Here is a 24,838-nt window from a genome sequence, read left to right as displayed (position 1 = left end):
GCGAGAGCCGTCGTATACAATTGCTTCCTATCACCGTCATGGCATTTGACTCTTAAGCATGAGAAAAGTATAGACTCTTTTATTAATTAATAATTACTTTGATTTGTTCGGCAGATTTTTCGAGATCCTTAGACCGACACTTTAGGTAGTTATGTAATTAATAGTTAGAGGATTATATTTTCAATATTTGCATCATTGCTACTTGTATTTATTTTGTATTGATTATGGTTGATCACAAAGTAAATTCGAAGGCCTTCGTGTGTTTTTAGACAAAATGATTTATTATATATTTATTTATTTAAATTATTATTTTTGTCAAACAAATGTTTTATTGTGATCGAGCCAGAAATAATCAAATGTACCAAAATAAATATATTAATTAAGTAGTCGGATTGATGGCTTTATTTATCCGATAACTAATTATGCATAGAGGGGTCAAAGTGCAATATTGACTTAGAGATTATTTATTATTTAATTGGAGTTCAATTAATTTCTTTTAGTGGAGTAGAAATTAATTTATGAATTAATTGAATTGGGTCCATGGACCGGGCCAATTATTAATTCATTGTAGCCAATAAAATAATAGGCCCAATGGATTCTCACTCATAGCCCAACTTGATATTGGAATCATATTAGATTTAAGACATGTAAATTATAGATTGAGAAGGATTTATTATTTCCTTTTCTTTATCTTTATGTTGCCTCACATGGTCTATGTATATTTTTAGGTGTGATTTTTGGAAGAAGTAAAAAAGGAATATATTTTCTCTCTCTAGAAAATTAGGGTTAGTGTTCTCATCTAATGGAGGCTCCCACAAGACTAGTTTTCCAAGGTCATTCATAGAGGCTTATGAGTGATTCCTAAAGGTAAAACAATTACCAAGAAGATGGAGATCAATGGAAAATGTGTCTAGCAAAAGGAATCTACAATAAGTGAGAACATTCACTTTAGAGGAGAGATCTAAGATTTACTCAAACCTTGATGTAAGTATTCAATCTTTTAATTGAATGATACATCATGTTTTATTTTTGCATAAAACTTGTCTCTATGTGATGAATCAAGATCTATGAATTTAAATCCCTCGAAAAAATTTTAAATATTGCACGTTTCCCAACAACTTGAAAAAAATAAATAAATAAATAGAGTTTTATTAAAGAGAGTGAATGCAAAATTTTTTTTTTAAGGAATCAAACAACTTGAAAAAAATAAATAGTCAGAGAGATTTTTAAAAAGGGAAAATTTTTAAATCTGCGTGGCATGGCTGGCTATTGAACTTGAGTTCTAAAATAGTGGAAGAGGGTTGGAAGATTGTACAATATTGGAGAGCTTGTAAATATATTTGTAGCACTTGTGGGGTGTAAATAATATTCGACAATGATGGAGAATTTAATTCATGGGATTGTAGATAATTAGGTGGAGAATTCTGAAGAGTACTTTCATGCATTCTAACCCACTCTATTACTCAGGAGAGAGAGGATGCCTATAAATAGCTGATACTGTCATGAGTAGAAAACATGTTGGAAGATAGAGTGAGAAGGTATACGCTACCAATAGTTAGTTTATATAAAGATAAAATAATGATTTTATTTCTCATTCATCATTTTTTATTGTTTTGTTATCCAATAATCTTTATGATCAAATGGTAGATTTGATACAGGATGAATAGTATATTGATAAAGGACAGTCAATCAATGGAATTAAGATTTTAATAATTTAACATTATTCTTAGCAAATGACTACTTTTAGAAATTGAAACGGAATCTCATTTTGAGAATCTCATGATCTTGTTTAATGATCCTGTATTATGTAAACAAAAATATAATTAGATCATATCATACAAAATAAATAGATTTGAGTTGTTCTTGATAAGATCTATGAGTTTTTTCATACAAAATAAATAATTATTTGATCTTTTTATGAATTTCAAAAATTGTCTCACTAGTCTCTCTTATATATTCATTACATATCTTACTATCTGTTTGGGGATTACGGGAGTATGATACTCCGGGTTATCCTAGCCCTTGAATATGGTGCGCCCACTATCTATAATCCAAGAACTGCCATTGTCTGAATACCATAATCTAAAATTTTTTTAATGCTTCTCCTGTTTGAATAACAAATCTCTCATTTTCTTGTTATTACTCTTCAGATTAAAATTATCATTCAAATGACTAAAGGTAATGGTTACCAAGGATTTTGTGGTCTAATAGTATCTCCTCTATCTTCCAAAATAGATGATGAGGGTTAGAGTTTTCAAATGAGCAAAGTGGATATGTGAGTACGATATGAGTGAGTTTATTGTCATGGTTGTCTCTCTACCCTCTGTACAAACTATACTTGTGGTTTTGGTCTAGGAAAAAACACAAGCCATACCAAAACCATGAAGCAATACAAAATTTATCATGCAAATATGCAAATCATTAAACACTTCAAACCAGCACAATCATCATTATTGCATAAACTGTTGACCCTTTTGCAATTATTAATCTTACTTAATATCTTTATTTTACATATAAAATAAGCAATTAGCATCAATAATAAGTGGACGTGGGCACATGTGCTATATTGGAAGGAACAAATAATTTGTTGACACCAGCCTAAGATATTTCTCAAGTCCAAACTCGAAAGCCAACCTAAGGCTGCATCTTGGACGGGTCAAGCCCAGTCCAACTTTTCATGGATTTAGGCAACCAAATTTATAATTAGGGTTGCGCTTAGGTTGTAAATTCTAAATCCGAACTTAATTAGTTTTGAAGTTTGGTTGAGATGTCACCAGAGCCCATCTCAAACTTGGATTCTAAGTCAATTGTTATATATTATTTTTATTTTTAAAATCATGATCAGCCTTTTCTTTTCAATTTTTATATATATATATATATAAAATCTTGACTTATTGTATATTAATAAATTAAAGAATTACCTTAAAAATAATAATAATATTTAGCAAGGAGTAAGGAGAAGTACAGTTGGTTTACCCAACCGTAGCCTCCCAAGTTCAGAGGAGCATAAGGTAAAGGAAGAAATTGAGAGGCTTTCGAAAGCTGGGTTCATAAAAACCACCAGTACGTGGAATGGTTGTCTAATATTTCTCCTATGGTTGAAAATAACGGAAAGTTAAGAGTATATAGGGCCTGTTTGGTTTGTAACTTCTGTACAAGATATTATGTTTGCTTTAGTTTTAAAACTCAGTTATAAACTTATAAAAATACTTGTTTTCAGATAACTATAAAAGATTGGGGCATGCTTGGTTTGTAATTCTGAAAACAGTTCTCGTAAATTCATAAAATAGAGAACAGTTTTTCTGAGAACTATAAAAGATTGTTATCTAAAATGCCTTTTTTTATAACTGAATTTTTACAAAACAGTTTTCAGAAAATTGAACCAAGTAAAGTTTTTTTGTACAGTTTTTTGTTTTCTGTTTTTCGAGAACAGAAAACTGTTTCTCTAAGAATATTTTTCTATTTTTTGAATTATTAAGAACTGTTTTCATAGTTACAAATCAAGCAAGCTTTATAAATTTCTTAATTTATTGTATGTTAATGAATTAGAGAATTATTGTATATTATTTATTTATTTATTTATTTTATGCATAGGACTTTAGGAGTAGTCCAGCCCAAAAGTAACCCAAGATCAACCAAATTTTCAGATTGATATTCCTAAATCCAAATTTTGAATGTGGGTTGGAATAGGGTTAAAGGTTGGGCTATATTGAACTTGGATTGAAACTTTTGTACTTTGGATTGAGCTTCATTTGTTCCTCAACCCACCCGAGTTGAGGCCCAAGGCAACCAGATTGGCTTAATGCAAGTTTCTGTAAGGCAAAAAGAGATCAAAATATTAAGATGAATGGATAAATACCAAAAAACATTAATGTCATTGTCCTTTTTCGTCATTTCACAAAATAATATGTAAATTCCATAAGGGTAATTTGGACAAGACCATCTTAAATGTGTCAGGTATGTGATATGCATTTAAATATATTATAAGAGTATTTTGTGTACTTTGCCCTTATTTTATTCTTATCTAATATTCTTTTTTTTAAAAGGTAATATTCTATCTGTGTTGTATATGTAACATATATTTGGTTAATTTGAAATCTGGGACTTCATTGTTGGTATACCTCTACTTGTCTGAATGTACTGGTGTATGATTGCCTAATATAATTTTGGATCTTGATCTTTTCTTATCAATTTTTAAATGAAAGGAAAGGAAAATGTTATCGCTATATTACATGTTACATTGATTGGATATAAATTTCATTTTAGGGATCTGATTTCTGGAATGATGTGAATACCAGTTGTATTTTTTTCTTTTTCTTTTTCTTTTTCTTTTTTTCTTTTTTTTTTCCTGGTAGTTACCGATCGTATTCATCTCACATATGCATATATTTATCAAAGAAAAAATCCAAATAATAAATTTATTGATTAAAGACATTGTTATAGTATGATTTAAGGGGTGTGGAATCTTAGACCTGATACCATATTAAGGTCAAATGACTCTGCGTGTCATAAGGCCTTTGGATTTGTTAGTGTTGACGTGTTTGTTGTATACCAAAAATTTGTAAGGCCGTTACGCTCCATTTGTTTGAATGTAATTTTTTTTTTTTTTTTTTTCGGTGATTGATTGACCTAAAATATTTAGGAAGAAAATAAATATTAAAATTTAACAAAAATAACTTATCCATGAATTAGTAAAATAAAATAATATTTTACCGTGCATTGGGTAAGAATCCACAATTTCCCCTTTTTCTAAGGGTGGGCAAATAATTTATGAATTCGTGAATCCGATCCGATCCAATCTGTGTAAATTGGATCGGATTGCTACACCCACGAATCGATGACGGATTCAAAAAAATTAAATCCGTAACTCACAGATCAGATCACGGATTGGGCTATTAAAAATCCAATCTTATCCGCGAGTCCAACCCATGAAATTTATATATATTTTTTCAAATAACATATTAGTTAATTTAATTAGTTAATGATAATTTAATAGAGATGTATTAGTTAATAATTATTTAAATATATGAATTAATATTAATAAATTAAAATTTTATAGTTAAAAGATAAATAAATAATAAATAATATTAATTATAAAAATAATAATGAATAATTTAGATAAAACTTAATTTGCAGATCCAATCCGATCCGTTTTATTATTAAACGGATCTGATCTTATTTAATCTGTTAGACAATGAATTAGTGACAAATTAAGATTTGTTTGGGAGGGAATCGAATTTAGATTGATACTTAATTTAATCAGTGGCCACCTTAGGCTCCGTTCGTTAAGAAGGAAGAAAATTGGATGGAAGGGAGAGAAGAATGGAAGGATGAGACATCTCTAGGGAAGAGATTATGAACTTCCTTCGTTTTATTTGGTTAGATGGAAGAGAAGAGAAGAACCTACCAAATTCCTTTGTTCGAGAGAAGGAAATAGATAATTTAAAATTATTTTTACCATCATACCCTTCATTATTATTTTTTTCCATCTTTAGTACTCATTTGAACAGTACCATTAATTTCACTCTAATTTGTTGTTTGTTTTATATGTGTATATATATATATATGTATAGAATCATATTTTATCACTAATAATAATAATATATAAAAAAGTACCCCACTATACACTGGCTGGTGGCACTCAACTCAAGGGACTCAGAGGCAGATCCTTAGTCAAGTAGTCTAGAATTGTTTTTCTGGTTTGTAAAACTTGATGCCACTCCTAGCAGTTAGATTAATTTGATACAAATTGAGCAAACTGTATATTTTCGGCTTCAAACTATGATTACAGACTTTAGACCGATTAGTCTCTGCAACTCAAAAGTATGCCTGGTCCCTTCAACGTAGTCCCAGAAACTCTACTAATATAATAAAGGGGAGCAAACGTAAGGAAATGGTGCTTCTACTTTCTTATAGCTATGGAAGTAAAGAGGACTATAAGGTAATGCTTTCCAGCAAACAGGGATAGAAGACAGAGAATGATGATGTCAATGATATTAAACCAAAAATAAAATCTTCCGTGTCTTTTAAACAAAATATTTGGGAAGGATAATATTGTAATTTAGTATTTTTATAATAGCTCCACTTATTTTCTCTCATGTCTTCCGCCCAAATTTAGGCGGATAAAAATTTGTAAAGAATGAGGAATAAGGTATCCCTCCTATTATCCTTTCTCTCCGTATCTCCTTCTTATCGAACAAACGAATTTTGTTCATTCCCTCTTATTTTCCTTTCACCCCTCTTCCTTCCTTTTTACGGAGCAGAGCATTAGTGGGTGGTGTTAAATACTGTACCCATATTTCTATTTCATGATCCGTATACCCACTTATGTAGTAAAATTTCTTGATTTGATTGGCTAATGAGATGGCGTGTAAGACAGGTGGAAAGTCTTGGATTGAGGTGGCCAATCACGTGCAGAATGCAGTCATTTTAGTGGAGGACAAACCCCTCCTTGTTACAGTCGCAGAGAAGACTTTAGCGGAGATGAGCCAAATTTATTGAAATAATATAATAATAAATGAATCAAAAACAAACAAAAATTAAATACTAATAATTTACATATTTATTGGGTTCATAAATCCGGTTCATTAAATTTTAGTATAATTTGAGACGAACTCGGATTGAGTTTCGAGTTGCCCGTCACAGTAACTCAAAAATGTTAAAATGGGACCTACTCCTCTTTTGTGTGTGATATACTGATTCGCCTTTCCCACTGTTATTATTTCTCCGTTGGCATTTCACATCCATTGAGTCGCTTTGTAGTTGGCCTACACGTCATGTGATAAATTGGTTAGTACTTCACTACTTTAAACCCACCTAGACGTCTTCACAACAATCATACTTTGCCAACGTTGATTTAGAGAATATTATATCCAAAATTAGAGAATATTATATATATATATATATATATGTATATATATATATTAAGAAAGCAATATGTTTAATAAAACTTAAAAAAAGAGGGTCATTATATTTAATTTATATATGTAAGGATACAATGATAAATAGAATCATACGAGAAACTCAATCACAAGTCAAATAAGTCAGAGACCTAAGGTCTTCAATGCGAAAAGAGGTGCATATCTAATTATATTAGTGATTTATATATTTTAATAAATTAACTATGTTGGACATATTTTATTAATTATCAAATAAATACAGCTGTTTTTCTATTGACCACCATAAAGCAATTAAGGCCTCAATGGGAATGATTTATTTTATTAATTATCAAATAAATACAATTGTTTTTCTATTGACTATCATCATAAAGCAATTAAGGCAGTCGACTGAGGCCTCTAATGAGAAAAGTTTCCTAATCTCATCATATTATTTATATATTTTTTTAATGAATTAATTATACTTAGTTTATTTTATTAATAACCAATTAAATAAATACAAATGTTTTTATATTGACCACCATAAAGCAATTAAGGCAGTTGTGAGTCATCTAAGGCCTCCAATGGAGAAGAGACCCCTTATTTCATTATATTATTTATATATATTTTTTGATGAATTACTTATACTTAGTGTATTTTATTAATTACCAAATAAATAGAAGTTTTCTTTAATCAAAAAGTAGTTTTATCTTATTTTTACTTATTTTTTCTCTTAACAATTTTGCACCTTTTGGACTTATTTTGATTTTTAAATTCTCTTTCAAAATTATATTATTATTATTATTATTTATTAGGCAAAATTACAAAAAACTCCTTGAACTACTGATTAGTTGTAAGATGATTTCCAAAAAGTATTATGGGTATTGTATATTTATAATATTTTATAAATTTTTTATAAATTAATAAGTGAAAGTATTTTGATAATTTTAACCTTCTAATCGTTGAAAAATGTGGTTAAGTGGACTGTTTTTACAACGTTGGTATAAATGAGAGTTGGAATTTGTTTTTCCCAGGACGCGTTTGGCGACGGTGACAACGCGCTTTGACGAAGTATCGCTGTCCATCTTTTGTTTTATTTACCGCACAACGTGCGCACCATACGTTACTTTTCGTTTACTTTACTTACTCAAAAAAAGAAAAAAAAAAAATGTACCTTATAATTCACCCGACACTCACAGCCCGCGGGCGAGTGAGGTTTCTATATATATAAAATGCATTAAAAATCCAACTAGGCACGTGGCATCTACCTGGCACATATGTGGACCCCACTTGTAATTTGTTTTGCTTCGCTCTCGAGAGGATATGGACTCGCGAGATGGTAAAAAAAAGACGTAATGGAACTGGCAAGTGATCCATTGTGAGGTGAGTTCTGCTGTATGCGAGACCACTTTAAGTAGGTGGTCTAACCAATGAAAGTGTTGTTTGTTTAGAACTATAATGCTTTGTACTTTGGGCAAAAAATTTCAGCCACGTGGGAGGATCTCAATGAGCAGAGCAGTCAATTACGGTGGTCTGTCTGTGGCATAGATGATTGTTACTCCATCTAATTAAGAAAGTAATGTGACGCAACATGACGAGGACGCTTCACACTGCACCCACTTTTATAAAAGGATACAAAAGTACGCGATTGAAGTCCACGCACACGAGTTTATTTGGTCATTTGAGTTAATGCGATTTTATCAAGTACAGAATATAATTAAGATTTAAAAAGGATGTATTAAGACATGTGTTGTATATATGTGTGTGTATATACATATATACCTTATTATCTTCTTGTTTTTTGGGCAAAGTATAACAACACTCCTGAGTTTTACAAAAAAAAAACAAAGAAGAACATTTACATGAAAGTTTGTTTGGGACAATGACACCCCCTTAAATTTGATACAGATACCAAAGGCATCATAATGATAATAAATTGATATTTTTACCTTTTAATTTTTATATAGACCAATTTGAATATTGAAATGACCTTTCTACCCTCGTACCAAAAACCATTTCTCTCCCCCTCTCTCTGTTCTCTCTCTTTCTCCGCCCTAACACCAAAACACACACACATATATACACACACACACTGTCACACATACTGTCACACACACACACACACATATATATACACACCCACACACACACATATATATTGTATAGATACATATATATATACACACACAAGGCGGCGACGACGGCGGCGAACTGCCTTTCCTCCACCGTCGGCGTCATCGTCGTCCTCCGCCTCTACAACGACTGGCGCCAACTCTAGATCCGCGGCCTGCCTTTGTTGGGTTCATCAAAAACCAACTTTTTCTTCAATGTAATTCAAAATTTTCCCATTTTTAGCATAACCCAATTCCCCAAATCCAAGTTTGGCAGTGAATCAAAGATAATTCCCCAAATCCAAGTTTGGCAGTGAATCAGCGATGGGTTATGTTCAATTTTATCCAAAATTTCCCAGTTTTAACGAAAACCCAGTAACCTGTTAATATGGTTTCTTTTCACTCCTCAAATCTAGAGAGAGAAAATTTAGAGAGAGAAGGGGATGATAATGAGGATGAAGGAGGAGAGGTTTGTGAGCATTTTTATGGCAGTGAGGACCCACTGATGCCATCACCACAGTTTGATTTTGGGTAGAATTTTTTTAATTCGTTTGATGGGGGTGAAAACAGAGGTGGGCAATGGGTTTAGTCAAAGCTCTGATGATGATCTGAGGGTTGTGATGGAGGAGGAGGATGAAGAGAGAGAAAATTATGGAGTGAGAAAATTCTGGAGAGAGTATGATGGTGATTTTGGTGTGGTGGTGGCGCCACATCTGGTTGTGTAGGATTGATTGGGGCTAAGGGTAATTTTGTCATTTAAGTATTTTGATATTTTATAATTAAAATTAATAAAATAGTGAAGGGTAAAATGGACTTTACAGATTTTTAAGGCCCTGTTTGGATGGCAAATTTCACAAGGGGCTGTGGTTGTCCCAAAATAAACAAACTTTCATTTAAGTGTCTTTTTAACAAATCTCATGAGGTGTCTCTGTACTTTACCCTTTTCTTTTTTATCAAAGAAAGTAATGGCTTGTTTACTGCAAGAGCGTTGAGGTAAGCTTGTATGGAGTAGTAAGCTTGTACTCTAACAAATGAAGTAATGAAAATTAGATTTTAACTTAGGTTGTTTCCTGCAAGAGTGTCGAGGTAAGTTTGTAATTAGTTCAATCTACAAATGAGATTTTACAATCAACTTGTACTTAGATTTGATCGAATGAGATTTTACAAAGGAAAACTAAATAGATTAATGGTAAAGGTAGGAATGTTTGTACCAATGAGGAAAAGTAAAATCGGCTGTAGTTATGGTGATATTTTGGTTGCTTAAGTCAGGGCATCTAATGTTCTACCGTGCTTGTATTTATAGTCTTATATTTCCTAGTTAATACCCATGTAAAAGTGGCTGTAGTTATGGTGATATTTTGGTTGCATGCTTGAGTCATGGCGTTTAATGTTGCACCGTACTTGTATTTATAGTCTCAGATTTCCTAGTTAATACCCATGTTTTTAAATCTCCATCAGGCTTTTCCCAATACCTATGATGCCTGGTCATGAATAAACTAGGTACATTTCCTTTACCCAGGAGTCAAATCTCTTCTTCTGATCTTCTTTAGAATGGCAGTGGCGCATTAAATTTTTTTCGATTTCTTGATAATGGGGACAGTTGAGCATTAATGGCTTAGATGTTATGATTGTAAAGGTTAACGTTATAGCACGTGTTTCACTATTCTCTCGGTTGGGCCTTATATTCGAGGCATGTTCTAACTTCTTATTTGTCATTCCATAAGTACTGCACGGGGATCTTACCTGTGTTCCTTTGTCATCATCATTCCTGTTTTTGTGAGTTCGTCTTTTGAGGGTAAATGTTCAGGGTTCGAGTGACCCAAGAGGGTCTTTTGACCGTACCTTTAGATATTTGTGAATCTATTCACATGGTTTGGTTGACTCAAGGGGCCTCTTGAAGTACTGACCTAAAAGGGCCTCAATATTTTTATTAACTCGAGGGTTAACTTTCAAGGTTTTGTTGACCTTAGGATTTTTGGAACCCAGGGATATATATCTCAAGGTCCTCACGACTCGAGGATCCTTCTTTGAAGTTTGTTTAACTTGAAAGTTTCTCAGGATTTTCGAGAGTTAGAGAGTTGCTCTTCGAGGTTTCTTTGACCTGAGAGTGTCACAAGGTTTCGGGTTTCGAGAGTTACTCCTGGAGATTATGTTGACTTGAAAAGGTCTTGGAGTTTTTTGGACTCGATGATTACTTCCTCGAAGTTTTGTTGATCTCAAAAAGTCTTAGGATTTTTTTTTTTTATTTATTTTTTTTAAAGCTTAAGGAATTATTTGCCATGCTGTTTGTTCCTTGTCCACATAGCGCGTGGCTGCCTTGTTGGCACCCACATAATCTAAGAACACATTGTTTCAACACTATTCTCTTAGTAATTACGATCCCATAATTCTTAATTTTTGTCCTATACAAATAGAATTGGCCACATGAATTATCTTTTTTTTATTCCAAGTTTTATTTTCTAGTATATTAGATTTTTATTTTTTTTTATTTATACAAAACTCTTGCTAATGTAAGATCAGAGAGACTGTTGGCTGATTTTGAACATGTGCTCGCCAAGACTCGCCCTCCAATTCTTGCATTAAAATTATATATATATATATATATATATATATATATATATTTGTATATATTTTGTTTTCCGACCGACATTTATTATGGGTTGATCCTTGTCACAAGTGAGACAAAGAAAGATGCTGCCCCCACCTTATCTCCTGATGCGAGTACACACCGCGCGCGTATCCATTCTAAACCCACTACAGCGTTATCGTAAGCACAAATTAAAGCCCCAAAAAAGAGAGAAAAGTGATGGGAAAGCAAAATGTCGCGAGAACTTAGCCGAAACAGATAAAACGCGGACGAAAGCGACAACACTTTTTAATGTGAACACGCACGACTAGACCGGACGTCACCACCGAATATCCACTCGATTTGAATTTGGGGTTTCGATTCCGAAACGCAATAACCACCAGAGCTTATCACCCTTCATTTAACTCACTTTGATAAGTGTATCTGCTTATCAATGATAAGTACAGTGGAAAGAGATAGATAGACTCCTGCCAAATGCATCGAAGATTGCGAGACCAGACCAAGTCCTCTCTCTCTATAAATCTTCTCTCTCTCTCTTCTCAGCAGCCTCTCTTTTTCAAGCTTTTTCTGAGTAGAAAACCCTAGAAATTCTCTGTTCTCTCTCGTCCCTAACCTTGTTTTCTCAAGATCTGTTTGTTTATGATTCAAAGTCCTCTGTTTTGAGTGTCGTTTTTGTGGATTTCGTGCTCTGATTGGTGAAAATGTCCTCTCTCAGCAGAGAATTGGTGTTCCTCATACTCCAATTTCTCGAAGAGGAGAAATTTAAGGAATCTGTTCACAAGTAAGTCTCTCTCTATATATATTTAGCATACACAAAACACAAAAATAATTTACTTTTTGTAATTTTTTTTTTTTAAAAGAAACAGTCTTCAATTTCTGTTTGTTTCTGTAGAAAAAAAAAAAGAAAAGAAAGAAAAAGGAAGGTAAAGTAAATTAGGAATCTGATACTTGATATCTTTTGGTTTTGTAGAAATGAACTGAGTTTAATCTAGCTAAAATAGTTGTATACTTCTTAGTTTAGTGGAAGTTTTTATTTATTTATTTATCTATTAATTGGGGTAGCTAAATAGTTGTATAAGGCTTAGGTTAGTGGAAGTTTTTAATTTTTTGGGTTAATTAATTTAATTTGAGTGAGTTTATGGATTGATTAGATTAGATTTTTTTTTTTTTTTTTTTTTTTTTTTTTTTAAATATGTTGATTGTTTTGTAGGCTTGAACAAGAATCAGGGTTTTTCTTCAACATGAAATACTTTGAGGAGAAAGTACAAGCTGGTGAATGGGAAGAGGTGGAGAAGTACCTGTCTGGATTTACTAAAGTTGACGATAACAGATACTCCATGAAGATATTCTTTGAAATCAGGAAACAGAAGTATCTCGAAGCTCTTGATCGGTATATTATAATCTATTTATGTTTATGATTTTTAATCTACTTGTGTTTATTTAAGAAGAATTTAATTTTTGTCATGTTTGGTTGTTTAATTGATATGATTAGGCAAGACAAGGCGAAGGCGGTTGAGATACTAGTGACTGACTTGAAAGTGTTCTCTACCTTTAATGAAGATTTGTACAAAGAAATCACTCAGCTCTTAACTCTTGGCAATTTCAGGTAGTATGTTCACTTTTGTCACGAGGTATAAATGTATAATGACGATGGATTAGCAAATTAGGAAAATGAGAAGATGCTGGTGAATGATTTGAAATTGTTCTCGGCTTTTAATGAAGCTTTGTACAAAGAAATCACTCAACTCTTAATGCCCACTTTGTCATGACGTATAAAGGTAAAACGACAATGCATTAGCAAATTAGGAAAATGAGAAGTCAACCCAAGGAGTTGGCTCAGGTGGGTAAGTCACTTTACCATGGTGCGTTGTGAAGCATCAGGTCTAAGGTTCGACTCCTTTTGAGTGCCGCGGGGGGTGGGGGGGGGGGGGGGGGGGGGGGTGAGTGAGTACCAACTAGCAAAGAAAAAAAAAGATAAGTTAGTTACTCTTACTCTGTTAGTGCAGGGAATTGGTTAGAAAAGAAAAGAAAGTGATATTTTGAACCTTCTAATTCTCTTCATCAGGAAACCAAAAACCTAGTCAACTTTGAGCCTGATAAAATATTTGGCTTTTTCGTCGTCATCATCATCCTTGCCTTAGCTCGTATAAATGGGGTCGGCCAATATCCTGTATGAGATTCAATACTTAGCTTCTTTACGCTCCATTTGGTTTACCTGAGGATATGAAGTAAATTGTTATAAAAGGAAGCAATTTGAAGTTTTCTCATTTTAGTTTTCTAATTATTTTCAAGAATTAGAAAGGGGCTAATTTTTGTCGTTAACTTGTACAAAGTGGGTACTTCTGAACTCGAACATGCCTTCTCATGCTTGGAAACTTGATCTTTTACCATTACACCAAGGAATGGACCCTTATTCTCAAGAACCAAGCAGAGACTTACTTTTTTTTGGCTGACATGGAACAAAAGTCCTGATAATTTTTTGCAACTTTAACTCTTAGTAGATTTAAGTAAAAATATTTGCTAGAATTACATGTTCTAAATTTAGCCTTTTGTTTGTGAAATATGAAAATTTCAAGTTGACTTTTTTTCATTGTTGTGTCAGGGAAAATGAGCAGTTATCCAAGTATGGTGACACCAAAACAGCTCGTAGCATAATGTTGATAGAGCTTAAAAAACTAATAGAAGCAAATCCCCTTTTTCGTGAGAAGCTTGTTTTTCCTACTCTAAAGTCATCAAGATTACGGACTTTAATCAATCAAAGGTAAGTTGGCTTGTAATAGTGTATAAGAAATTTTTTATTTCTTGGTTTTTTGAGTCAGCTTTAATCTGCATGCTGTTATATTAAGGAAACCCAACGGTGTTGTTATTTTATTTTTCCTTTTATGCCTTCATTTTCCTGGTTAGTTAAGCAGAAATTCTTGTTCCCTGTGGCAATAAACCAGCTATATTAGGTCCATCTTATTCCAGCTTATTTTTTTCTATTTCTATTTTTTAAATGTTTCATCTTTTTCATTATACTATTGAATTATTTTCCTAAGTGAGGGTTTGATATTGTTCTTACCATTTGTGTGCGTCTGTGCCCTTTAAGGAGATCAACTGCATTACTGTAGCAATTGATTTTTTGATATTCCAACGCACTCATTAGTAATATCCAACGCAGAAAATTAATCAACTCGTGACCCTTAATTTTCTTGATTCTAGAAATCTGGTGATGGTGATTTTCTTTCCATTATCGCATGTATTACAGTAGATATACTTTTACTCTTCACCGTGTATGTTTGATGTGAATGACTGATATCTGATTTTTTTGGCTTATCCAGCTTGAACTGGCAGCACCAGCTGTGCAAGAATCCAAGGCCAAACCCGGACATTAAAACCTTATTCACAGACCACACATGTACACCTCCTAATGGGGCTCTTGCACCTTCTCCTGTCAATCTTCCAGCTGCTGCAGTTGGGAAGCCTACTGCTTATACATCACTTGGCGCTCATGGTGTATGATATTTTTGTCTTAGGAGTTTCAAATTTCCCAGATAAAGTACATACTCTTTTAAAGCATTACTGATTACTGTTTTGTCTCATTTTGTGTGTGTAGCCTTTCCCACCCACTGCCGCAGCTGCTAATGCTAGTGCTCTAGCAGGTTGGATGGCAAATGCTGCTGTGTCTTCATCTGTTCAAGCAGCTGTTGTTACTGCATCCTCCTTACCTGTTCCACCAAATCAAGGTTACTTTATTTTCAGGATGAGTTGGTATTCTATTAATTTGATATTCTTGAAGTGCATAGTTCAAAAAGAGGCTATTGTTGCACAGTCATGCTTATAATAGCTTTTCTGATTTTATGCAGCTTTTGGAAGATAAATATATATAATGGCCTTTGAATGTTATCCATATATAAAGATAAATGAAAGGGTGTTTCCAATTTCTTGTTTTTGGAAATGGGGTATATCCAAAATATTGATATTGTTGTCATTGTTTCTAATTATGGACAAAAGTTCTAGTATTTCCTTAAAGGAATGCTTGAGAAGCTTTAAATTTGTAATGCCTGAGCTATATGAAATATTACTCTATAATGGAGTTTGTTGGTTTTTATTCGACTCTCCTGCAACAACTGACTATAATACTCATTTGAATGTATGATTTATCTTTATATAAAATTTTAATTGTTTGTCAATTCAACTCCTTTATTCCTCTGTTTCTCAGAGAGAGTGTTATTTTATTCACTTTTTCCTTTGAACAGTTCAACTCTTGAAGCGTCCAATAACTCCTCCAGCAACTCTGGGTATGCTTGATTATCAAAGTACTGATCATGAACAATTAATGAAACGCTTACGGCCTGCACAATCTGTTGAGGAGGTGATCTTCAGGACTTACTGTTTCTTTATGCTGTCCTTGATACTTCATCATGCCATTTTCATTTTGCAATGTGCCACTTGTTCCTCACTAACATTATTATTACTTACCGGTCAACTTTTTCTCCTTTAATTCAGGTTACATATCCAACTACTCGTCAACAAGTTTCTTGGTCCCTGGATGACTTGCCAAGAACAGTAGCTTTTACCATGCATCAAGGATCCACTGTCACAAGCATGGATTTTCATCCTTCGCAACACACCTTGCTTCTTGGTATGATAGTCTATGATTGGTGATTCGTCTATATGGATGATTTTGTAGCTGAGCTCCTAGCAGATATATTGTGCTACTACTCTACTTCCTGTTATCTTAACTTTGATGGTCTTTCAAACAGTCGGTTCTAGCAATGGTGAAATAACACTTTGGGAAGTTGGGACGCGAGAGAAGTTGGTTTCAAAGCAATTCAAGATATGGGATATGACACAGTGTTCATTAGCATTTCAGGTTTTTATATCATATTTCAGTTGTCCTTGCATTTCCTTTTGTTATCGGCAAAAACTTTTATTTCCTCCCATTCCTTTGCTGCTTCTGTTGTCGTTGTGCATTTGTAGTGATGCTTATAATTCTAAAATTATTACTACTTAGCTGTGCCCTAGTATTCATCATTTGATATCCTATTTGGAATTGTTGATATCATAGTGATTTTTTTTGTAAAATAAGCCTTTAGGATACAATATTGCTGTGACTATGTTTGGGTTGCATTGGATATTCCCATTGTGATGCTTTAAAAAGTTGAAGCAACTACTCTTGATGGATTCTCACAATGTGGAACTTGAACAGGCTTCCTTTGTCAACAAAGATGCACCAGTATCAGTAACCCGTGTTACATGGAGTCCTGATGGAAATTTTATGGGTATGTGCAGTTCAACAAGACCATCTTCAGAAAGTGCGCGTGAGTTTTTCTTATTGTTTTCCATGTTGCAGGGGCTGCGTTTACTAAGCATTTAATCCATTTGTATGCTTATTCTGGATCAAACGATTTACGCCACCATTTAGAGGTGAGTTGGGATATTCCTGCATGTTCAAGAAGGTAAAACTTATAACTCACTACTTAACTTGCATCCTTTCTGCCTGCAGATTGATGCCCATGCTGGTGGAGTGAATGACTTAGCTTTTGCTCATCCAAACAACAAGCTATGTGTAGTAACCTGCGGAGATGATAAGCTAATAAAGGCAAGAGATGAACTTTAACCTCTATGATTTTTATTTCTTTAAATTATATTCTTTTTTGTTTTCTCTAAATGAAAGAGTGGAAACAGGTGTGGGATTTAACTGGAAGAAAGCTGTTTAATTTTGAAGGGCATGAAGCACCCGTATTTTCAATATGCCCTCATCAGAAAGAGAGTATTCAGGTGTGTCAGAAGGTTTTTTTTTCCGGGTTATTTATTAAAAAAAGTTCTGTAGTTGATAACCTATTCATGCGTACATTGCTACTTGATTGATTTGGAAGAATGTTTGTTAAATTATATATATAAATGTATCTAATTTAGTGGCAATAATAGTCTGAAAAAGTTTTCAGTGTGTAATTTATTTTCATCGGTGACAATATATAGATTTTTTTAATTAACCACTAACTAGTACTCGTCCTTTTAATTAACCATTATCTAAAGCACCTTAAAACCTTTTAGAAAGTGCATGTGTTAGATTTATTAATTTTCCTTCTTGTCCTATCTAATGAAAAAATTATGATAGCTTATCAATCTGATGACCATCATGTGCTCTGGGTCTATGGTTGCTGGCGCCTTTTGAGTGCTTGTAGTTGGAATTGCTTAACAGCTCTCCTTGCCCCCCTCCTTTTTTTGCCAATCAGAAGAATATTCTAGAAGCTGTATTAATTTACCTGTAACTGTTCATTGTTTATCTAAATTTTATGTAAAGATTGTATTTCTTAATTTTTTTTTCTGTTGCATCTGCCTTGCATTTATTTAAATATTCATTTTGTCATGTTATTAAATTTGAGATCTAACTATCTTGGAACCTTAACCAAGACTTAAAACTGCTAAATATGTCTTCGTGTACTGAGATACTGTAGACCTATTCTTAAAAGTGTAATCATTGAATGCCTAAAGCAGGAAAGACTTGAAGCTACTCTAGTTTTCTCTTCAAAATACCCTTACTTCATTTAATACAGTTTTTTCTTAGTGAAGAAATAAAAGACATCTGACAGTAATATGAGCTGATTAAGATTTAAGACTACTTTTAAAATTTTTGTTGTTTGATAACCCAATTCGGCACTTAATTCTTAACTGACTATCCAATTAAGTGCATTTGATAGCGCAATCTGGATGGCACTTAAAAAACTGGTGGCCCTTAAATGAGGTAAAATTTCAAGTGACATTGAATACTGAATATTAAAAATTCAAGGAAGTATTAAACAAAATATCAATTTGCTATTGTTTTGAGCCTACTTTTTAAATACCTAACATATACTTCTTATTAAGTGGACTTGTTATATATTTTTCAATATGCTTTTCACAAATTACAACAATAGCTTATAATACCACCTAGAACACAAGCACTACCATAACCATCGTACTTAAAACTATGGATAAAGAGATACTTAAATAAAATTTTATTTTAGGCCAACTACAAGAAAACCTAATTGAGTATACCATGACAACTACATGTGTCGCTGCTCTTTATTGTCGCCACCGTTGCTAGGACTGTTACCATGACACATTGTCGTGTCACCATCATGATGCAACACAACCCTTAAAATTGAGGAACATGGCTGCCTTACATACAATAAGAGCAATGCAATATAGGAACCTCAGTTTGGAATTAGATATTATAGAGATTGCAGAAAAAATAGTAAAAAGGATTTGTTGAACTTAGGAAAACAAGAGATAAAGAAAATTGGAGGTCCTTTTATTGTGATTCATCTCTTCTGAAAGTAAATATGTCAAGAGTTTTGTACCTTCCATGAACCAGTTAGCAAAACGAAACGAAAGAGTCCCGTCCTTCATCTTTCTATTTTTGCAGAATTCCAATTGTAATCTTTGTCCGTACTTCTTTATAATTACAAAACTGCCTCAATAATAGCCCTTTTTTTTTTTGATAAGTAAAAATAACATTAAAAAAGGTGTTCAAAAGGGGAACGCTTCTCAATTACAAAAGAGGAACCGGGACTAAGGCCCCAAAGAATCCAAGAAAGTAATTAAATCATCAGAAGAAGAACAAAAGCTCCCCTTCACATAATTGAAAAGAGAACGAAGAATGTAAAGTTTGACCATTGCTGTGGGCGACCTTCGAACATTCTGCTATTTCTCTCCTTCGAAATGCACCACCATACACAATGTGGTACAATTCTCCAGAATAATAGCCCTTATTCTTACAATTCCCAATAATTATGTTTTTTCAGTATTACCCTTCCTCTTAATTTTCTTTTTAAAAACTTACACTTATTTTGTGCACTCTTTTGACATTTTTCTGTGTTAAAATCCTAAATTTTAGAGATTAGAAGGATGCAATGCTTGTACATTTGCGTCTGTAAGATGTACATTGTTTTATGAAGTTCTATTTCCTATTGAGACCATGCTTGGTAACATAATGGTTTTCCCGATTGAAAAAGACATCATGGTTTACACTCGTACATTTGCAGTTTATATTCTCTACTGCTATTGATGGAAAAATTAAGGCCTGGCTGTACGACAATATGGGATCTAGAGTTGACTATGATGCTCCTGGTCGCTGGTGTACTACTATGCTTTACAGTGCTGATGGAAGTAGGTAAGATGAGCAAAATTCAAATACCAGACAAGATATTTAGGATGATGCCATTTGATTCCTTGAATGTTTTTTGGATCCATGTTTCTGCATACCTTTTAAATTCTTGAAGAATTTTGGCTTTTCAAATGATGTGCGGTTTACAATTGGTTTTATCAAAAATTCAGATTGTTCTTCACTTTATGATCCTTTCTTTCAGATTGTTCTCATGTGGAACTAGTAAAGATGGGGAATCTTTTTTGGTTGAATGGAATGAAAGTGAGGGAGCTATTAAGAGGACATATTCTGGGTTTAGAAAGAAATCAACTGGTGTGGTGCAGTTTGACACAACTCAAAATCACTTTTTGGCTGTGGGTGAAGATAAGCAGATAAAGTTTTGGGATGTGGACAATATTAACATTCTCACAAACACGGACGCAGAAGGTGGACTCCCGGTTAGTATCACATATGTTAATTTAGTAGTTCTTCTGAGGGATATCCACAATGTTTGAATCATGCACTTAATCATTTCATTTATTGCCTCAGGGTCTTCCTCGTTTGAGGTTCAACAAGGAAGGAAATCTTCTAGCTGTTTCAACAGCAGACAACGGAATCAAGATACTTGCAACAGCCGCTGGTCTTAGATCATTAAGGGCAGTTGAAGCCTCATCTTTTGAAGCATCAAGAACACCTGTTGAACTTGCTGCAATCAAGGTACAGTTATTTTTTTCCGTCTTGAGTTTATTCCTTAAGAATATATACTTTATGGGATTTACAGAAACCTTTGTGCTCATGGATCAGGTTTCTGGTTCTTCTGCTGTTGCAAATGTCAGTCAAGTCAATTGTAAAATGGAAAGAAGCTCCCCCGTCCGGCCTTCTGCTATTCTTGTATGTCGTAATGTCACTGATATCTTTTCTCTGTTAAACGCGTGTTTTTTTTTTAAATGGATTGGTCTGCCCTAGTACCATGTTAGAGACAGATACTATCTAAGACCTTCTAGGTCTCTGCCACAAGCTTGTGAGAAAGGATTGGATAACCTTCTTTTCTTTCCCATCCTACAGTGTTTTCGTAAACTGTTGAGTTTACACTGATGCAAATGGAACTTAGAAAATGGACCAGAATTGGTGCCTCTAAGGCCACCATTGTTTCTATTTATGGTGTCACTCTTTCTTCATTTGGCAAATAATTCTCATCTACTACTGCAGCTTGGTGAAGTCTTCTGCTGAATTTTTTTATTTTATTATTATTTTGGTTTTCTTTTCCAAGAATGGAGTTGATCCTGTTGCTAGAAGCATGGAAAAGCCAAGAACTTTGGATGATGCAATTGATAAAACAAAACCATGGCAGTTGGCTGAAATCATTGATCCTGCTCAGTGCCGGCTGGTTACCATGCCAGAAAGCACAGACTCTGTCAACAAGGTGTGTTCAGCAATTTCTACTCCTCATTCATTATGGCATAATTTTTCTGTCATATGATGCTTTGACTGACACGTATATATTTAGGTCACCCGACTTCTTTATACAAATTCTGGTGTTGGAATTTTGGCGCTTGGGTCAAATGGTACTCAGAAGTTGTGGAAGTGGGTCCGCAATGATCAAAATCCAAGTGGAAAGGTAATTAATTGTTGGGTCTAATTGCTTTAATATGTCTGTTTGTCGTTTGTTTCAGATTTTATTATTTGTGGATAGTTGTGGAGGAGATTTCTGAAGTCAGTGTGTGTTTAAAGGCCACTGCCAATGTTGTTCCACAGCATTGGCAACCAAACAGTGGTCTTGTTATGACTAATGATGTCTCAGGTGTCAAACTCGAGGAAGCAGTGCCATGCATCGCGCTCTCAAAGAATGACTCTTACGTAATGTCGGCCTGTGGTGGAAAAGTTTCATTGTTCAACATGATGACATTCAAGGTATGTCTGCCCATGCATAGGTTGCCCACTTTGTCAAGATTGGTGATATACATGTCCGGGCATGAGATTGCTCTTATATGCAGGTAATGACAACATTCATGCCACCTCCACCTGCTTCAACCTTCCTAGCATTTCATCCTCAAGATAATAACATCATAGCCATTGGAATGGAGGATTCAACTATCCACATATACAACGTTAGGGTGGATGAGGTACTTTATTTTTATGATATTTCGAGTGTTGGATGTTTGTACAGCTTACTTGACCAGAATTGATGTGATTGTATTTGCCTTTTCTAGGTGAAATCAAAATTGAAAGGCCACCAGAAGTGCATAACTGGTTTAGCTTTTTCTACTAATCTTAATATTTTAGTTTCATCCGGTGCTGATGCTCAGGTAAGCTGACTTTAAACTTTTTTTTTTCTTTGGCTAAATTGGAGAACATTCATCGCCTGATTATTTTTTAGCTAAGAAAATTGTAAAGGCTGTTTTTGTTTTATTTTTATTTTATTATATATTTATTTATTTATTTGATATAACTCAACAAAAAGCCTTTCCTCTGAATTTTTCGCTTTGTATTAAATCCAGTCCCTGCTTAGGGACAAAAATTTAAACACAACTTGGCACATGGATATAGAATTTTGCTGAATTAAAATCTAAATATACGAAACATGCGTTGTGTTTGGTCTTTTATTATTATTTTCTGTGGATTATTCAATCTCTGTTCCTATTTCACATCCTCATATGCTCTTCTCCCTGGTATTAGGGTCAGGCATCAAGCAGGCTTGGACTTGTGACATGTTAAAGTTGGATGGGCCTTGCCTGAAACTCAACGAAATTAATTTGAGATGAGATCTGTGGCGAGCCACTATCCACTGTACCTGTTATTTTTAGAAGTCCCTGACCTCTATTGAAAACAATACCTGGTTACAGATATCTTACTCCATTAACAGTTAAAGATGGAAAATGATTACGTCATGCCATAAAAAATGTTGAATTTTCAATAGTATCCTCATTTTACAAGATATCTCTATTAAAAAAAATAATAAAATTATCTGAGAGTATTTTAGTGATACCACACCAATTGTTAACACCGTCAGAGGGATGTCACAGACATGGTAGGTCAATGTTATTTTTAGGAGAGTCCATGTAATTTTACCAAATCTCTGGGAGGTCAGTGTAATTTACACTAAATAGTTCTATTTCCCAATACTTCAAGCATCAGCTACTGATGCAATCCTTTTGACTATTCGTTGCTGCCATACTGTTAAATTCATATTCTTGCTTAGGCAAATATTTTTCTTGATTGAGAACAATATTGAGAATATTTCATTGGTGCACCGGAATGTGAAATAATTTTTGTTTTGTTATTACTCATAATGCATTTGTATCTTTCAGCTTTGTGCTTGGAACATTGATACATGGGAGAAAAGGAAATCAGTTCCATTACAACTGCCTGCTGGTAAGGCGCCTAGTGGTGATACTCGAGTACATTTCCACTTCGATCAAATCCGCTTGCTGGTATCCCATGAAACGCAGTTAGCAATATATGATGCCACCAAGATGGATCGTATACGGCAGGTAGAAATCATATCTACATTTCTGGGTTTATGATTGCCTTTAACAACATTAACTTCTTTTCCTTGGCATTCTTCCATTGCAGTGGGTCCCACAAGATGTTCTCTCTGCTCCCATTTCATATGCGGCTTATTCCTGCAACAGTCAACTGGTTTTTACTTCCTTTTGTGATGGTAATATTGGGGTCTTCGATGCAGATAGTCTGAGACTGAGATGCCGCATTGCCCCACCTGCATACTTGTCTCAGTCTGTATTAAATGGGTAAGTAAGAGCATCAAAGCTTGTTCCCTGAAATTTAAGTGGCAGTTTAGCTTCGTAGTGCTGTGGAACTAATGGAGTTGTTATTGATGCTCGCTAAATATTAACGTAATGGATTCTTACAAATTTGATTGTCTGCTGAACGTCTTTTTTTCTTTACATTGTTTATCTATTGAACTTATGGAATTAACAATTTGTTGCTGCATTTTGGTTCTCTCTTATCATTACTCCATCTAGTCAATAGCCATTCCTCAGGCCCAACTATTATTCTAATGTCAAATCTTTCACGTATTTACTGGATTTTTCCTTTACCTTGTTTTGGTTTTTGTTCTTCTAATTTTAGTTTCCTTGTACGACAGTAGAAGTACTTCGAAGAATTGGGTTTGAAAATTAAAATAAAGCTCAGCTCAGCTCAACTCAACGGGGCCTTGTTTTAACTGTTTGGTGTCCATACATGAATTCTGTTTCACCGTTCTGCCATGTATAATGATATAACTTAAACTACACAATATGATACATTTCCCTACCATCTGAATCCTGTCTAAAATAGTATTACTAGTATAGCAAATGTTATATAGGGTTTAAAAAGTTAGTAGCTAGCAGTGATATGTATAGTATGTTCGGAAAAGGCTTCTAGTATGATTGGAAAAATGTTTTGTTGAGTTGAGTATATATTTTACTAAGCTTGTACTGCATAGAACTTGGAAACTGTGTCTCGCTGTAGTAAACTTTAAGCATAATTGTTTTGGTTATTACAACGGAACTTGTCTTCTACTTTACTGCAGAAGCCAAGCTGTGTACCCGGTTGTCGTTGCAGCACATCCACAAGAGTCGAACCAATTTGCTATTGGGTTGACAGATGGGACTGTTAAAGTGATAGAACCTCAAGAATCCGAGGGAAAATGGGGAGCAACTCCACCTGTTGACAATGGGATGCTAAATGGTAGGACGGCGTCTTCATCCACCACAAGCAACCACACACCTGATCAGGTTCAACGATAAAAATAGTTGTAATTTAGTGTCTGAACTCATGTAATTTGTCATTGTAGATTTTAGGTTTTTATACTCCCTTGTTTACAGAGATCTAGTTTAATGCTTGTGATATATATAGCTAATTAACATTGTTCTGTTCGGTACCCTGTTCTCTAATTCAATTTGTAGAAAGGATAGTTGTGGAGGAAAAATGAAAATATGAAAGAAAAGAAACCAATAGTGTTTCTTGTGCTTGTTGAAAATCAAATGGTTGTATGCCTTAATCCATAGGAAAAATAACCTTAAATCTATAATGTCTTTTATGTTCCGAGGCTGTAGCCTAGTGGTGTCGAGGGTTCAAGTCTGTGCAAGGGCAAGTGGGTGTGTGTGTGTGTGTTTTTCTTGCCGAGGGAAAAAAAAATGTTCTTGATTTT

The 24,838-nt window shown here is 33.9% G+C and overlaps 1 protein-coding gene across 1 annotated transcript; it reads left to right on the top strand.

The window, feature by feature from the left end:
- The first annotated feature begins 12,051 nt into the window (after nt 1–12,051).
- LOC132299630 (topless-related protein 3-like) lies at nt 12,052–24,568 on the top strand. Its single transcript, XM_059796373.1, has 25 exons — nt 12,052–12,354; nt 12,784–12,963; nt 13,066–13,179; nt 14,176–14,334; nt 14,894–15,068; nt 15,169–15,298; nt 15,812–15,927; nt 16,062–16,197; nt 16,319–16,428; nt 16,765–16,837; nt 16,909–16,982; nt 17,062–17,157; nt 17,244–17,336; nt 19,586–19,713; nt 19,910–20,144; nt 20,236–20,403; nt 20,491–20,577; nt 20,957–21,109; nt 21,194–21,304; nt 21,418–21,597; nt 21,681–21,809; nt 21,897–21,992; nt 22,995–23,177; nt 23,260–23,435; nt 24,218–24,568. The coding sequence occupies exons 1-25, from the start codon at nt 12,275–12,277 to the stop codon at nt 24,432–24,434; spliced, it is 3,399 nt and encodes a 1,132-aa protein (XP_059652356.1). The 5' UTR covers nt 12,052–12,274; the 3' UTR covers nt 24,435–24,568.
- Nucleotides 24,569–24,838: the final 270 nt, after the last annotated feature.

Source organism: Cornus florida, unplaced genomic scaffold (assembly GCF_030987335.1).
Source record: "Cornus florida cultivar Cherokee Brave unplaced genomic scaffold, ASM3098733v1 CherokeeBrave_3.0.0_Hap2_Chr03, whole genome shotgun sequence".
Taxonomy (NCBI): Eukaryota; Viridiplantae; Streptophyta; class Magnoliopsida; order Cornales; family Cornaceae; genus Cornus; species Cornus florida.
Note: the sequence above shows the minus strand (reverse complement) of the source record. Positions and strands in the feature narration are given on the sequence as shown.

Bases quoted from the DNA above. Each gene is read 5' to 3' on its own strand.
- LOC132299630 (XM_059796373.1), top strand. From the start codon at position 12,275: ATGTCCTCTCTCAGCAGAGAATTGGTGTTCCTCATACTCCAATTTCTC. The intron at 15,299-15,811 runs GTTACTTTATTT...TCCTTTGAACAG, and splicing joins ACCTGTTCCACCAAATCAAG to TTCAACTCTTGAAGCGTCCA. The intron at 20,145-20,235 runs GTTAGTATCACA...TTATTGCCTCAG, and splicing joins ACGCAGAAGGTGGACTCCCG to GGTCTTCCTCGTTTGAGGTT.